Source organism: Gasterosteus aculeatus, chromosome 6, assembly GCF_964276395.1.
Source record: "Gasterosteus aculeatus chromosome 6, fGasAcu3.hap1.1, whole genome shotgun sequence".
Lineage (NCBI taxonomy): Eukaryota > Metazoa > Chordata > Actinopteri > Perciformes > Gasterosteidae > Gasterosteus > Gasterosteus aculeatus.
Window position 1 is genome coordinate 5630866 of NC_135693.1, and position 15016 is coordinate 5645881.

Sequence of the window (15016 nt, forward strand, 5' to 3'; positions counted from 1 at the left end):
AGGCGTCACCGTTACATTTCTTGAGATTAACAGCCGTCTCTACGTGTGAGATACCTTTTAGGGCGCTTTGCGCTCTGAGTGCTCGTAGGGGTTGGGGGGGTGGGGGGTGGGGGGGGTTCGGCCAGGTATGGCAAGGGAGGATGCGGCGCAGTGCGCCCGCCTGTAGCGTGTCTATGAAATATTCATGCACTACTACTCAGACCTCTGAAGAGGGTAGAGCACAAAACGCACCTCGGCAGACGAGGAAAAAGACCCCGAGGAATAACAGAGAGGGAAAATAGAAGAGGGGGTGAAAATGAGAGGGAGGGGTGCACTGATTCATATTTATAGCAACAGAATAGGGAGAGGGGAAAAAAAGAATTGCGTTTTGATGCATTTGTTCATGTAAATGCCCGTACATCAATACCAGGCCTGCAACATGTGACCAGATTTTACAGCCATGCTCGCTGGGGAGTCTCCTGGGTTACCAGCATGTTCTGGTGGGGGTCTGGAGCCGACCCGATCCCCTCCACCTCTCCTGTCTGTCTCAAAAAGGATGCATGCCAAACATAGATGAGCGGGCTCCGGAGGCGCGTGGACGTAGATCCATATGAGGACCAGAGGATGACTTCAAGCAGCAGCAGCAGTGAATCACAAACATTGCTCTTGGAACATTGGATTCAAATATGAGAAGTACGGATGTGTTGTCTTTGGGCCATTTTCTTTCGAAGTGGATAACAAAACAAATCTGATTAAAGAGCAATTGCGAGGATGATTAAACCCAAATCTGCAAAGATAATATCACTGACAAACAGATGGATAAATAAACAAATTCACCTTTTGGTGCAAAGCTTTCGGGTTACATCTCCCTATTCTAAAGATCCACAGCTGCCCAAACTATAAGAGCAGTGACTGAGAGCCAAGACAGAATTGTTCCAGGTCAGGGATCCAAAATGAGGAGACAAAAATCATTAAAAGCCTCGAAGATCTAAGGAGAGGTGACCACGAGCAGCCCCCCGTGTACACTCAGTCATGTTGAGAACAGATGGCCTTCACTCTCCATCGCCTGTCTGGCTAACACCGTTAGCGTTAGCCGGCTCGGCGGCCGCCATGTTGAGAGCCATGCAGAGGCAATGCATGCGCTGGATCTTCTTCCACCTTTTAAACTTCAAGAAAGTCTGGAGTCTGGCGCGAGGTTTCTCACGTGTGGGGCGGAACTACGCCACGCGCAGAGAGCAGTGGAGGATTGTTAATGTAAAGACAACCGTTGAGACTTTTTTGGGGGGGGGACGGGTTGAGCCCCCTATTTAGCGGCCGGATCGAGAGCTACCGACACACACTTACGCACACTTTGTTTTCAGAGTGCCTATTTTTTATCTTTAGTTTGGTTGTTTTTCTTGGCATTTGCGAAGGCACCGAATTATTTCTGGCTTTCTTCCTCATGAACATTTTATGGACGGGATGGCAAAAAGAAGGAACGCAACAAAGCCCAATCTGCCTGCTTTAATTAGCAGGGGGGGCATTTTGGATCTGGGTTGGCACGCTTCAACGTCGGGAGCCGTCAATGAGGGAGCGTCTCGAGGAGGAGCTTATGGGCAACGAGGGGCAGGGATATCGGGGGGACGGGGGACGGGGGACACGGGGAGAGAGTCGGAGCGGGGTGGGGGTGTGTGCTACTTCCCGCTGATGCATGTGTTTATTTGCACAGCACATCCAAACAAAAGAGCGAGCGGGGAGGGCCACCGCGGCCCGACAAAGGTCACGTTTCCTAACGCAGGAAAACTGCTTCCTGGCCGGCCCCGCGGGGTCGATCCCTCCGAGGAGCGGGGCCGATCCCGGCACGCCGCTTCTCAAGTAAACACAAGGAAAAGTGGTGTCAGCCTGGGAGGCAGAGAGAGAGGGAGAGAGACTCCACCTTGCACCTACTGTATGTATTCAAAGCTTGTCTTTGCAGAGCAACTAGAACGGAACGTTAGCGCGCCTGCATGCGTCAGAGCCCCCCCCCCCCCCCCCTCTGATGAAGGGTCGAACCGGCACCTTGTACCTTTCCCTTCTTAAGCAGCCCCCTGCCAGCACGGGAGTGAACACCACTGGAGACAAATTGCAGTAAGCATAAACGGTCCGGGCTCTCGGTTGGGGATCAGGGTCATCTGTACCTTGTCGAGGGCCTCAACGCCTCAGTTTTTCCCTTTCGCTTTTGGAAAGGCACGCGTCAAGTTTCCAGGAATAAAAGGGTCTATTAATCTAGCAGTCAATCCGCAACCCTGAGGAGAGATTGAGGAAGGGGGTGGGGGGGGAGGGTAAGGGAGGAGAGTTATCAACCCCTTGAGTGTTTGAAGTGCTATTTCATCTACGAGAGAGGCGCAGGTGAATACTAAGGGAGGGCTTCTCAAAGTCCCCTGTGGAAGAGCAAGATCTATGTGTGAATATCTTTGAAACGATAGAAAGGGCGTCCCCGGAGAGCGCGGCGGAACGGCGGTAGAGATTTATGCTGCGGGGGAGAGCGGAGCAACGCAAGGACGCCATGTGGCTCACACGGGGGCCGCGGGGTCCTCAGACGGGCGTTTGGCGAACATGAGGCACCTATCTGGGGTTAATTAAGATAACTTGTTATGTTTTATGAAACTTTTTGAAATGATCGATGTACAAACCGGAAAAGCATTAGATTGGAACTTTTTTCTTTATCAAATGATTTTCTTTCCTGTCAATTAAATGAGAAAGTATTGCAGGTTATATGTAGACATTTGGGATATGATTATTATAATGGATCAGTATGACTAATGGGGCAAGTCTTGATGCTTCTTTTATTTGGAAAAAATGTCAAATATATTAATTTTTTTATAGAGAAAATAGCTTCTTATCTGTCCAATGTTTTGATTTGCTTTCTTAAAAGGTATGACCACTTTACTACAATATTGTTGTTGGGAGTGATATTTTATTATATGGTCAACACATGGACATATATTAATATTCTGTGGAATATAAACTGTGGTTTATTGATTAAATATATTTGTGTTGGACCCCTCCAAAATCACATTTACCTTTAACCTTGTAAGCGTTAAATGCTCTTGCCCACTCGTCCAGGTCCCCCAAGCGGGAATTTAAGGATCTCCAGGGGCCATTTAGGTCTCCCAAGGGGCCCCATCCTCATCAGGTTCCAAACAAGTCCACATCTAACACTCTCATTTAATCCAACATGAACCCAAAGGACAAAGAAGTCCCACAGCAGAGGCGATACTCACAGGGACACGGTTCTGTTGGGTAAGAAGCTGGGCTGCAGCGTGTCCACCAGGTCCACGTCCTCACAGCCCACTTTGACTCCCCGGACGTGCTGCCTGCTCAGCTCCTTGGTCCTGTCCGCCGAGCAGTGGCAGCTCTCCACCATCAGGTCCGGGCAGCTCCTGTTGCTCAGGCTCGACTCCCACAGCCCGACGATGAGGAACACCAACGCCGGCGCCCTCATCCTGGACTGGGATTCTTCGCTTTCTTTCTTTTGGGGTAATTTAAAAGGAAATAAACGCACGCGCCTGTCAGGTGATGTCCTCCAAGAGCATTTCACGCGCTCCTCCGTCACATCACGGCTGCAGAACGCGATCGAGCTGCGGTTCCAATCTCACCTGCTGCGCCCCCCCCAGCTGGAAACTATCAGCGGTTAAATCCCAAGAGGTAAATGACCCCCCCCAAAAAAGCGGGTTTGGGAAAGCTGCATCTCTGCTGCGATACAAGAACTCTTTCAAACAGTTTTCCCGTTTCAGAGCAAAAAAAAGAAAAAACTCCGGATGAACTTTACTGCGACACATCGTTCCTCGCGCGGCCGTGCGCGTGATGCGTGTGACCGCGGGACTTGTGTCCTAACCTACCACCCGCTCCTCCATCATCCACTTCTTGCGCGCTGCGGGACTTGTTGCGTGTCCCGCGTCCACGGAAGTCCCGCCCCACGCGAGGCGGCCGACCCCGCGCCGGGTTCCTCACTTCGTCCAGTTCGGGGACGCGCGGCGCAGAGCGTCACTTCTCAGACGGAAACTTTTTAAGTTATTTACATTTTGAAAAAGTGTCTCAGTTTGTTGGAATTCTGTGGATTGAACTGAAAGTGAAAACGTTGCGGAATCAGCGTGACGATGTTGTTTTGTTTCCTCACGGTGGTCGAAAGCGTCCCGGTTAATCTCCCGAATCCAAGCTGTCAACTGACATTATAATAATTTTATTCAACGGTCCTCCAAAGTAAAATAAATGCAAAATATAATAATATTTGTAAAATGATATGCAGTGTTGTTTGCTGGGTAAAATATGATGCTGGTGGAAGTTCATGTTCAACGTTAAATTGTGGCGTGGTCATGGATGGCATGTTTAGAATGATCTGTTTCATAAGGGTCTAATGTTTGTTGATAAACAATAACCACGGCGTGAAGAAATTGGTCATAAAATGTGTTCTGGTCTCTTATTGCAGGTAAGAACCAACCTCTCAGCTAACTGAAGCCAAAGTGTGTTAAAACTTGAATTATCTTCACTGACCAGCAGGGGGCGACTGCTCCAGGTTGCAACATGGAGGTCACCCTACTTCTGACTGGATTTATTCCCTCAGCAAACATTGTAAAGGTGAGATAATGGTCTCGTCTACTTAATACAGCGCGGGTTAAATGTTGAGTCAAATAGACCGTGAGGTGGAGCAGCAGAATGACCACGTCCAACATCTCAGATGGGGAAGCCCACCCTGTCCGTCGGCCCAACAATCCAGCTGAGCACATCTGCGGGCTGAGCGAGCGGTCACGCCTTGCGACATTAAAGCCATGAAAGAAAAGAATAGAAAGTAAAGCTCCCTAAACAAAAATATTCCTTTGGCTTTTGAATTTCTTTGTCACCCCCCCCCCCGAGTGTTCTTCTAATAACTTATAAGACGCACAGGGGCCAAAACCACCGTGCTCGGCTGGCTGCTTTACGAGCGCAGCCGGGACACGCTTGTAAACTTGACGCTCATTCAAATGAAGGCAATAAATAAAGAATATGAGCTGGAAGGTGACCAGGTGGACACGGCCTGGAACCCCGACGAGATGAATCACCTCTCGTTTTTTTATTTTTTTTATTGCCGCAGCTAAAAAATATTTGAACCGCGCTTTCTCAGAAAGGTCTCGATGCTCCTGCAGCGACTGAGGGAGCCAGAAGTCAGACGGGGGAGTCTGTCGTCGCTCCAGAAGTCAACGCTCACTCACGTCGGAGTCGTCGGGCGTTTTGAGCAGCCCACGCACCGGGTCCGGGGGACATCAATCACTTCCGTTGAGGGTGCACATTGCGTATTAAGTGTCCTGCCCCGGGGAGACAGAAGCTGAGACAGCTGGCTAGTTGGACTCCCCGAGGCCGGGGGCGAGCTGCTTCCACTGTGTGTGTGTGTGTGCGTGTGTATGTGTGTGTGTGTGTGTGTGTGTGTGTGTGTGCGCGTTCCAACCAAGCGCCAAATTCCTCCCTCATTATCTCCATTGTCTCTCCGACGCAGGCCGGAGAGCACAAAGGAGGGTCTGAAGCCGCTCCCACTGACCCCGCGAGCAGCCCCGCGCGCCCCACTTGTCTCCCGCGTTGACGGGCGAACACTCTCTCCCCCCTGCGGGAGCCAACCGCCCCTCCCCTCCCGCCTTCTCTCCCCCCCTCGTTGCGGCCCCACGTCCCGCCGTCACTCACGCAGGCTTGTTTGCACAGATGTGCGTGTACCACGTGGATGCAAGTGGCGGAGGGGACGATCCGCCCCGACTGCTGATCTGACCCCCCCCTCCCTCCCCCCTCCCCTCACCTGGCGGGCCCGCGGAAAAAAAAAACGCTTCGCCGAGCTTCCTCTTAATGGAAAACAGACCCCGGGACAGGAGTCGGGTTTTCTCTCTGGCAGAGTCTGCTCTCGTGATTAAGATCACTAATGGGAGCAAACAACGTTATTTGAACTCTAGAATTCTTCACATGGTTGTGAGCAACGCAAACATGTCGCGCGTCCCTCCGTGTTCGCGGCTCTTCATTATTTCTCGTTGACTAAGACGAATAGACGCAGTCACAGTCCTCACTAAATATTTACCAGGTCTACTTGAGGAGGACGGGCCGCGGCGGCGTGACGGACTCATTAAGACGCGACCGCCTGTCTTTCAATGGGGTGTCGAGTTTGAGATCACACTTCTTCAAGAACAGGCCTTGAACCACGTAACCGATATCGGCTGTACGGAGCATTTTTCAATTCACCGTTCTGTTTTTTCAGATCGGAGGTTTTGTTTTGGTTTAGTCCCACGGCTCTCATCAGCGGTGGTATTGCGTTTCCCAGGCACTTGTTAGTAAAAAAAAATACTAGAATAAGAAATAAGAAAAAAAACGCCCTGCTCCAACGGAGCAGAACACTTCCAAGCTGGTCATGAACATGAACCCAAATGGATGCTGAAGTACTTTTACTTCTTGATGTGTAAATGGGAACTATTTACTGGAATATTCACCATATTGTCTTTGGAATGAAGCCAATGTGGAAGTTCAAGAAATCTGCAGCTCCTCAAATTGAGGCTTGATGTGGATCGAAAATACCCAATGTAAGAGCAGAAATGTTTACTGCCAGGTAGAAAAGCCATTTTGGTCTGTAAAGCTATTTTTCCTGTTCACGACAAGTGTACGAGGGGGGAAATGACCAATCACGCACCAATTTAGTTCACCTTAAGGCTTAAAGTAAGGCATAACTATCACAACACTTATTCAGAAAGCTATGGTTGATGTCACGGAGGCTAGTTCCCAAATAAATGTCATTTTTAGATGATATGTCAATGTTGTGTTTCCATCTTGTTGCACTGCTCACAATTGTCTAGAAAGAAAAGGAAACGTTGCAGGTTTTATGCAGATTTCAAAGCTGAGGGGATGTTTGCGCCTCTTTTTTTCCTGTTTCACCATCTTTTTAAAGCACCAGCTCAGTATTTCACCTGAACACCAGCAAATTGCTTCCTTTCACAAATACAACCTAACCTTAGTGTTAGCAGCTCAAAGGCGGGTTCACGTCTAAAGCTCACAACACATTGGTTTCTTTTTCGAGTCCAACAGACATTTGTGTCTCTTAGTCACTTCTTTTCCATATGTTACCAACGGCTTCTGGACATCTGATGCAATGCGAGCGAGCACTGGACACCTGCGACAGGTATCGAACACCAACAGGCCCCCGAGGCCCGAGCTGTAAGCCCAGAGGATGTTTGTGAATTTATAAAGCAATAAAACCAAATAATTACACATTGTGCATTGGACAATCTGGCTTCAGTTCCTGCTTTAGATTGAGGTTGAATTTACCAACAAAAAACTGAGACTGCCTATAATAAGGTGCCAGGAGGATTCGGTAAAGCAGCGCTACTTTTAAACTTGAGAATGGAAGACGGTGTGAGCCGGCTTGTTAGTGCTCCTGCAGTGTCAGGGTGGACCCGCTGACCACCGACCGCCAGGGCGAGCACCCCGGGGACGGACTGGTAGCGCGTTCAATGATCTAAACACAGACGACTGGAATTCTTTGTCTGAGGCCCTTTTTTATCAGAGTTGTTCGCCTCCACAGCTGTATTCCACTTTTCCCCTCGCCCGAGAATATCTGCAGTCAATCACGAAGATGCGTGCGACGAGTCTGAGCTACAGTCCCCCCCCTCATTTACAACCCTGGCAGCTTTTCCACAAAATTGTTTTTTGAGGGAGGCTGCGGACAAGGAATTGAGTGTGTTCATTTGTAATCACCGTTTCCCCTCAAGTCTCGTAAAACGCGCAGCACATAAACTCCTCGGCCGCCTTCGCATCGCTGCAGCGATCATCGTGAAATTTCATCAGCTCGCTCGTTTGTCATCGTTAGCGGCGACGGGGGTCAATTCGCTGCCGCCTGGCGATCCATTTGACGCAAATAGAAGCTGTTACTGTGGCTTTTATTTTGTTGTTCTGACACGCAGCGGCGGTGGGGAGACGGGGGGGGGGCATACGTTTTCCCGGCTGTGTCTGTGCTGCAGCAGGGAACCCAAGCTTATGTATTCTGGTCTCCATCCGTAATCCGGCCTGCGTGAGAGGGGGACCAATGAGGGGATGAAGTACCGTGGGGACGTTCCCTGGCAGAGGAGAAAGGAAGGCCACTGCGCAGAGATGTGCTATTTCAACAAGTCATTTTCTTTATCATGTGCCGAGTCTTAAAATTGTTATTTCTTTTTTAAAACACAACATGGAAAACAATCTGCCAGCAGGGTGCGAAGCGCTAACGTGCACCTTTGAGCTTAGCTCAGGTCACTTTTAAAACAAGGAGCAATCTCACTTCCTGTGGCTTTTTCTCTTTTACCGTTTTATTTCTACTGACACATTTGGTAAAAAAAAAAAAAACATTACTTGTTTGACATTTACTTTTCATGTGAGATGTTCGTGGCTTAAGTGGGGTGCTGTCTGTTACACAGTGATGGGAAAAAGTAAAATAGATATGAGCATAATAAAGTGATCTCGCTCCCCGCGATGGATGGATGGATAATAAAGTGAGACCCATGGATCAAACAGTCCCACCAGTGTGGTCCAAACATGGCTAATGACATGGTAATAACATGGTAATGCCAATACTGCTGAATGGGGTACAAAAAACTAAAAAGGGTTTCACACAATGCTTTCCAGTGTTTATAATACAAACAATAAACAGGAAATGGAAAAGCAAAAGTCAGTTTTAAAAATAAGCACACACAACCAGAACCTATTTTGGACTTATTTCAAACAAAGGCGTTTTGTCTGATTGGTTGAATCTATAAACATCCACTGGGGCTTTGCATGTGAACTCTGAACCTGATGGCCGTAAGCTTAAGAATAGCGAGGGGCCAACAGTCAGCGCCGCCATAGAGTCCCCCTATCATGGCCATTTTTAAAGCATAATTGCCGCTTGTTCTCGGTGGTGAGATAGGTCATCACGCAGTCCGGGCCGAGGCTCTCCAGGCGCAGGAATTTCACGCCTGTCGCTGGATCGCTATCCATCTTTCTGCCTTCTCTATTAAAAAGACATGCTTCGGCTCGTTCTGGGGACGTCGTTTTTATAGCTGCTGGATGTAGCTGGACGAATGCAACGAGGCCTCGGTTCATCCCCGACCGGATGCTGCATGAGCCGAGTAAGTGCTTCTTTTTTTAACCATCCCTAATTCACTGCGGATTCACTCATCCTTGACGTGGCCTTCATACAGAAACGTCTCTCTTCACCACCGCCAAAGAGGATGGGTAGGAGGAAATGAAAAAAACACATGTCTCCCACCACAGGAGCCTCCAGCTGAGCCCTGCCTCACCAAGAGACGGTTCGCCAAGACGTTGAGGCGACTCTTGGCGTTCAGTGATGCGTTCTCATTGGATATTTCCCGGTCAGGGTGTGCTGGTGGCCTTTGACCGCCGACCGTGCCCGCCTGCCCGGGCTCTGTCGCACGTTCGTCCATTAACCGAACCGAGCCCTTTGCCCACAACGCTCTCTAATTGGTCTAAACCGCCTATATATGGCTCACGCGCCCGGGGCCTTCCCACAGAATGTTCCTCCGCTGCTCTGCCACAGCAAAGACTGGGAGGATGCAGTGGGCTGTGGGCGCAGGGAGCAGGGGCGTGGCTGGTGGGAGAAGAAGAAAACAGAACAGAGGGTCATGTATGTAATGTTCCCAGACGGGCCAAAATTGCTGATAGCCCTGAAAAACTGATCTCATTGCATCTGAGGTCCTGGTAGAATCTACATGGTTCTAATTGGTAAATTACTAAAAAAGTTACATTACTGAAGTTAATCTGTGACTGGTCCTGATGCTGTTGACCAGTTGGGGGCGTAGATGTTTCAAACTATGCCTCCATCATCAGTTTTGTGGATGCGTCAGGGATGGTTCTTCCATTTCTGCCTATTGGATCCATAGTTTATTTTCAAAATAGAGTTCTGTCTTCATGGGGAAACGTACAGTTTCAGCTAATTACATGCATACAGTCTTTTTAAAAAGGACTTCCAAAGTAGGTTTACGTTTAGGTTTAGTATTCTGGTTGGGTGTTATGATGTAAGGTGTGTTACATAACCAACAATTACCTAAATTCAAATGCAATATTACGGTAAACACGAGACATAACCAGCTGCCCCCCTAAAATGGGTTAGCGGAGCAGCCGTTCTACCTGTATTTTATCAAATGCCGTGAGAGATGTCAACACAACAAAACATTACACCACAATGCCTTAACAAGTATCCCCCAAACTGACAGAAGAGAGTAGATCCACTCTCAAACTGTCCTTTGCAGGAGATTTACACCCGTCTGTCTCTATTTACTAGTTTGCAGTTGCTATTGACCCTCATCTTGGCCTCATTCTTGACTTAACAGACCATGGACATATTTTATTGACTGAAATACGAGTCTCTTATTTTTCAGGTCAATTAATTCCCTTTACTCCTAAAAATATAGACGTGGAACCAGACAGGGTTTCAGATAAATGTATCTCTCAACATGTCCCGACTTTATGGACAAGTGTAGTGGTGAAATAGCTACATGAGTTTAACGCGTGACTACACAGGGAATTTATTGCCTATATTGAGCAAATGCCACGAGGCAATAAAAATGTCCAAGTTTTTGGATGTGGGAGCAGAGGGCCTCTGAGCAACAGCAGGCTTTCTACGAATGGTGTTTGCTGGAATTATCGAGCATCTCTGCCCTTGCTGAAATGTTAACGGCTCACATGGAGCTTTTCACTCCACAAGGGAAAATGAGTCCTAATTCGGTCCTGTACTCAATGAGAAGGAGCATTAACCAAGGACGGAATGCACAAGTTGCTTCAAAATTTGAGGCTGAGGTCATTGGACTCTAACAGAGTCACCCGATGGTGTCCTGCTTCCCTACAGGGCCCGAGAGCAGTAGATAGGCCTGCAGAGACAATGCAACAATACAGTTGACACCTAGAGTGATCATTTGACTATTGTGGTTTGTCTTGGCTGTTAGCTGTCATTTAGTCAATAAAAAGGTGGAATGGGTTAATTCACCTTTCTATTTTAGTCAAATATTGTAACAAATCAGATGCAAAAGAATCTTCATTCTTTAGAACTACGGCACTTCTGCATGGCCTCATTTTTAAATCTTACATCCGTTTTAGAGCAGAAGAGCGATGACGTTTTTCACTGTCACTTCCATCTTTTGCCAGAAAAAATGTTTTCAAGCTGATAAAAAGCTGTCATCAGATTTTCATTTTTTTTTCCAGAAGAAAGCAACTATTTGGAATCCCAATATAATGTAAATTTATTGTCGTAGTGCCTAATTTGTAGTCATTTAGTTAGTTGTGTCTACAGTGTCGGCCCTTTTGTAGTCCCTATTCGCAGAGCCAGCTACACAAAGACACACCAAGTAGTTAAAAATGTCCTCTTACATGTCGTCATCCCAGTGAAACCATCCGATAGTTGCAGTGTTGCTGTTGAAGGTTCCCAGATATCATTCATTAATGACAATTCTCTAACTGCGTACATGTGTGGACTACTGAAGGATTGTTAAGTCAAACGCTGATTGTCTCAGATGTTTATCAGGCTGCCAACTAGCAACAAGAACGTTCTTCATTGCTGAGCCAGACTGTCGTGGTTTTATATCTGTGTCCATGATGTGGAGCGTTGGCCTGCGCTCCTATAAAGAGAAAATTAGCCCTGGTGGAGGTCACTTCCCCCCAGAGGGGTTTTAATGTTCACAAATACTGTACTCTCCAGGGAGGTCTTGGAACAAGACGGATGAAACCCGAAGCTCAGCGGCGGAGCCCTCGGAGCCCCTCGGGCCCCCCGAGGCCGGCTAACCTCTGCTCCCTCCTCCGCTCCGCCCTCGTGTGTGAATGTGTCTGTGGGGTTTTCTCTTTCTCCACTCGTTCGCTCTCCGCTCATGGAGTCGTGATTGCGCGCCGCCCCTCATTGACAGAGGGTGTCAGTTGGCTGTCAGGCGTTCGGGAGGCTCCAGCTGAGTCAACAGTCGACGCACAGAAAATACGGCACAAGCAGACTGACGTGCACACTGCAGCATCCCGGCGTCTCCAGAAATATGTGGCTAGGAAAATAGACACGGAGGTATTTACTCCCTCTTATGGACATCATGGAAAAATGAATGTTGTGAATGACTTCAGAAGCCGATGAAAGACCGTGACCGAGCCCAGACTTCCCTGTGGCCACCGCTTTACCTCGGCAGACTCGCCAAAACGTCTCAGTTAAAAAGGGGTTAAAAATATGAGCTCTTGTCCCCCCCCCCCTTCTCATTCCAGTGCCTTTCACTCCCTTCAGTTCATGACACTGGAAGAGGGCCAAACAAAATGTTGACCCTGATCCCCTGGCGTCATTTCTGAGGCCGGCGGCGCTGGTCCTCGGCTCTGCCTACAAGCAGCCACTACTGGCTGTCGAGAGCAGACAGGTAGCATCAGTTGTCAAATTTTACATTATTTTATTTTCATAAATAGACAGAAGTCGAATTTAATGCTGGAAAATGCTTTTTCTGAATTCACTTATTTTTAAAATTAGTTCCACAAAGTTTGTCCCCAGAGCCTCCAACGACACGGCCCAACAGGATTTATCTTCAAAGGGATTCGACATGTCTAATGTGCTTGCTGGTCTGTCACCAAAGGGTCAAGCCGTTCTCAGAACCTCCAGTGGAAAAAAATAATAATTCAGCATTGAAGATGCAAAATGAGCACACTTGACCTCCTTTAATTCAGATGGATTGACGTGGCAAATGTCACTAAACATTCACAAATGGACTGATCTTTCTTTTTCACAGAGACGTACCCAGGATTGAAATAAGCCACCTGACCCCTTAATTCCAATCTGATGGTTTTGCATGCGACTGCGCTCTTTATGGAGTCTTCATTCATGGGGAACTGCCTGGTCAAGGTTGCACCCCAGATGCCAGCGGGCCCCAGACCAAACAGGCCCGCAGCCTGGAGACTGCTGCTGTGTGACATCACTTCCTGCCATTGTGTGGAGAACGCTGAGTCGTACAAGAGAGCGGGGCCAGTAACATCCCAATCAAGTGTCTGGCTGCCGTCAGACCGACAAGAAAAACAGAACTTACAATTAGAGGAAAACAACAGACTTTAGGCCAGACGTATGAGTCATAAGAGATAAAGACACGGCAGTTGCTTATGTCTTGGCCTGGTGGACAATAAAAAATGATCTATTTTTGACTATACGAGACAAACAGCATTTATTTTGAATGGGATCAACCATATTCATCTTTGAATGGATGGGAACAATTCCAAAATATGGAAAAATGTAAGTTGTCTTCTGCCCCCAAGTGGCCAATGAAATATCAACTGTGTTTTAAGAAAACTACAATGAAACATATTGCATGAGTTTGAAAAAAGAAAGATTAGGAAAAATATGAGTCTCACAACTGCATGTTATACGCTATGCTGGCAAGTCCACAGTTAATTGCAGACATTCCTCCTCTGTCGTTCCAATGTGAAGGCTCCTGACAACACCCCTCTTGCTGCTGCAGAATGGTACGTCCCAATTATCCAATTTACCTATTCATGGATGCGCGATGCAGCTGCTCCACCTTTTGCAAGGTTACTATATATTTGAGTCTGTCTAACAAGTGTCTGAATTTAAATGGAGGAAAAAGCAGTCCGGCCAGTTGGAGCAGCCACTCGGATATTAATATTGATATCAGCCTCAAAAATCCAGTATCGGTCATGCTTTAAACAACATGCATAATGTAGCTTAGCAGTTCCCAAACCTGGAGTGGGGATCCAAACAGAGGTGCTCAATATTAATCCCTTGTTTGGCAAAATAGAAAAAAAGAAATTTGTATTTTGTATTGTTGTTTTTTTTTTCTTCAGTCGAAACCAGATAAAAATATGAAAGGATTAACTGTTCAAAAAGTCATTTCCACGAAGCCTGTGACAAGAGGTCACGAGTAAACACATCTTGTAAATATCTTCTAATTCAGTTTATGCTTCTGACAGCATGAACTCTCCTTTCTGACTCTGATGGACCAACCTGTTTGTACTGTGCCTCAGGGAAGCTCACTGATTCTAATTCAAAAAGCAATACTCATTGCACATCTAAGTCATAATCACACTGATAAATATGCATGAACCCTTGTGCTGGATAACACAAGTCAATTGAAGGTAGCAGCTGCCCGACTTTGTGGGCAGCTTGTACGTATCACCTGAACACTTGAGGGGAAAGGAGTCCGTTAGCCTCGGCCCTGCAAGTGTTTTCGCCTGTCAGTTTCAAGCAAAGTTGCAGTTGACAATTTAGTGGTTGTCGATGTTTGTTTCCCAAACATCGACAACCTGTCGATCAGCCATCGAGCTCTCTGGTCTCTCGGGGCCGCGAGGAGACGTACTTTACTTCTGCGACTCTCCATTGAGGCCTTTAAGTAGGTATTCCCAACCAGGGGTCCTCGGTCCTCGTACCTCTGCCCTTAATGGATCATGGAGTAGCTCAAGATATTTGAACACTACACATCCACACATTGATACAATACGATGGGCTCCGTGTAATGTGATTTAGAGTGAATGAAAACAGTAAATAGTATTAAAAGTAAGCTGATATAAATTGATAATGTGAAGTAGATTGCCTCAGATAATGAATAATGTGAGCTTATCGGACATGTAAAATGGGAATCCTTGAAGTCACTATCCAACATGAACATCTTTATCTATTATAGATACATATAAGAAACTAAACATTAAAATATCATATTTTGTTTCTGTTTTTTGCTTGAACAATAGTAAAAGGATTTGTTGGACATGAAGCTTTGTATTGTAAACCTGGTTGACCGTTGAAGTCAATAGACGAGATGGTCAGGGATAAGACATCCAATATTCTATATATTATATTTAAAATGTGGGACTATTGAACCGTGTTTAAAAAAAATTTCCTTGAATTCAAGAAAATCCTCTTCTGCAGTGTGTGTGACTCTATGCGCCCGTCCTCTCTTGACCTGCCCGGGACCGGAGTGGCAGATAAAAGCCCACTAATTCAAAAGGAGCAGCCAGCGGGCCGGTCTGCCCGAGGACAAACCCCCCCCCCATGAGGACTGTGGCCCTCAGCTTCAGTGACAAGTCAATCTGG

General features: G+C 47.2%; 1 protein-coding gene and 1 long non-coding RNA gene across 2 annotated transcripts in view; one reads left to right on the forward strand and one right to left on the reverse strand.

The window, feature by feature from the left end:
• Nucleotides 1-3859, reverse strand: part of adgra1b (adhesion G protein-coupled receptor A1b) — a 122381-nt gene extending 118522 nt beyond the window's left edge. Inside the window, exon 1 of the mRNA XM_040178809.2 lies at nucleotides 3222-3859. Within this exon, the coding sequence (XP_040034743.1) occupies nucleotides 3222-3442 (221 nt within the window). The 5' untranslated portion in view covers nucleotides 3443-3859. The remainder of the gene's footprint in view (nucleotides 1-3221) is intronic.
• Nucleotides 3860-3986: 127 nt separating this feature from the next.
• Nucleotides 3987-13117, forward strand: LOC144409495 (uncharacterized). Its single transcript, XR_013467957.1, has 2 exons — nucleotides 3987-4575; nucleotides 12202-13117. It is a non-coding gene; the product is annotated as an uncharacterized LOC144409495 (long non-coding RNA).
• Nucleotides 13118-15016: the final 1899 nt, after the last annotated feature.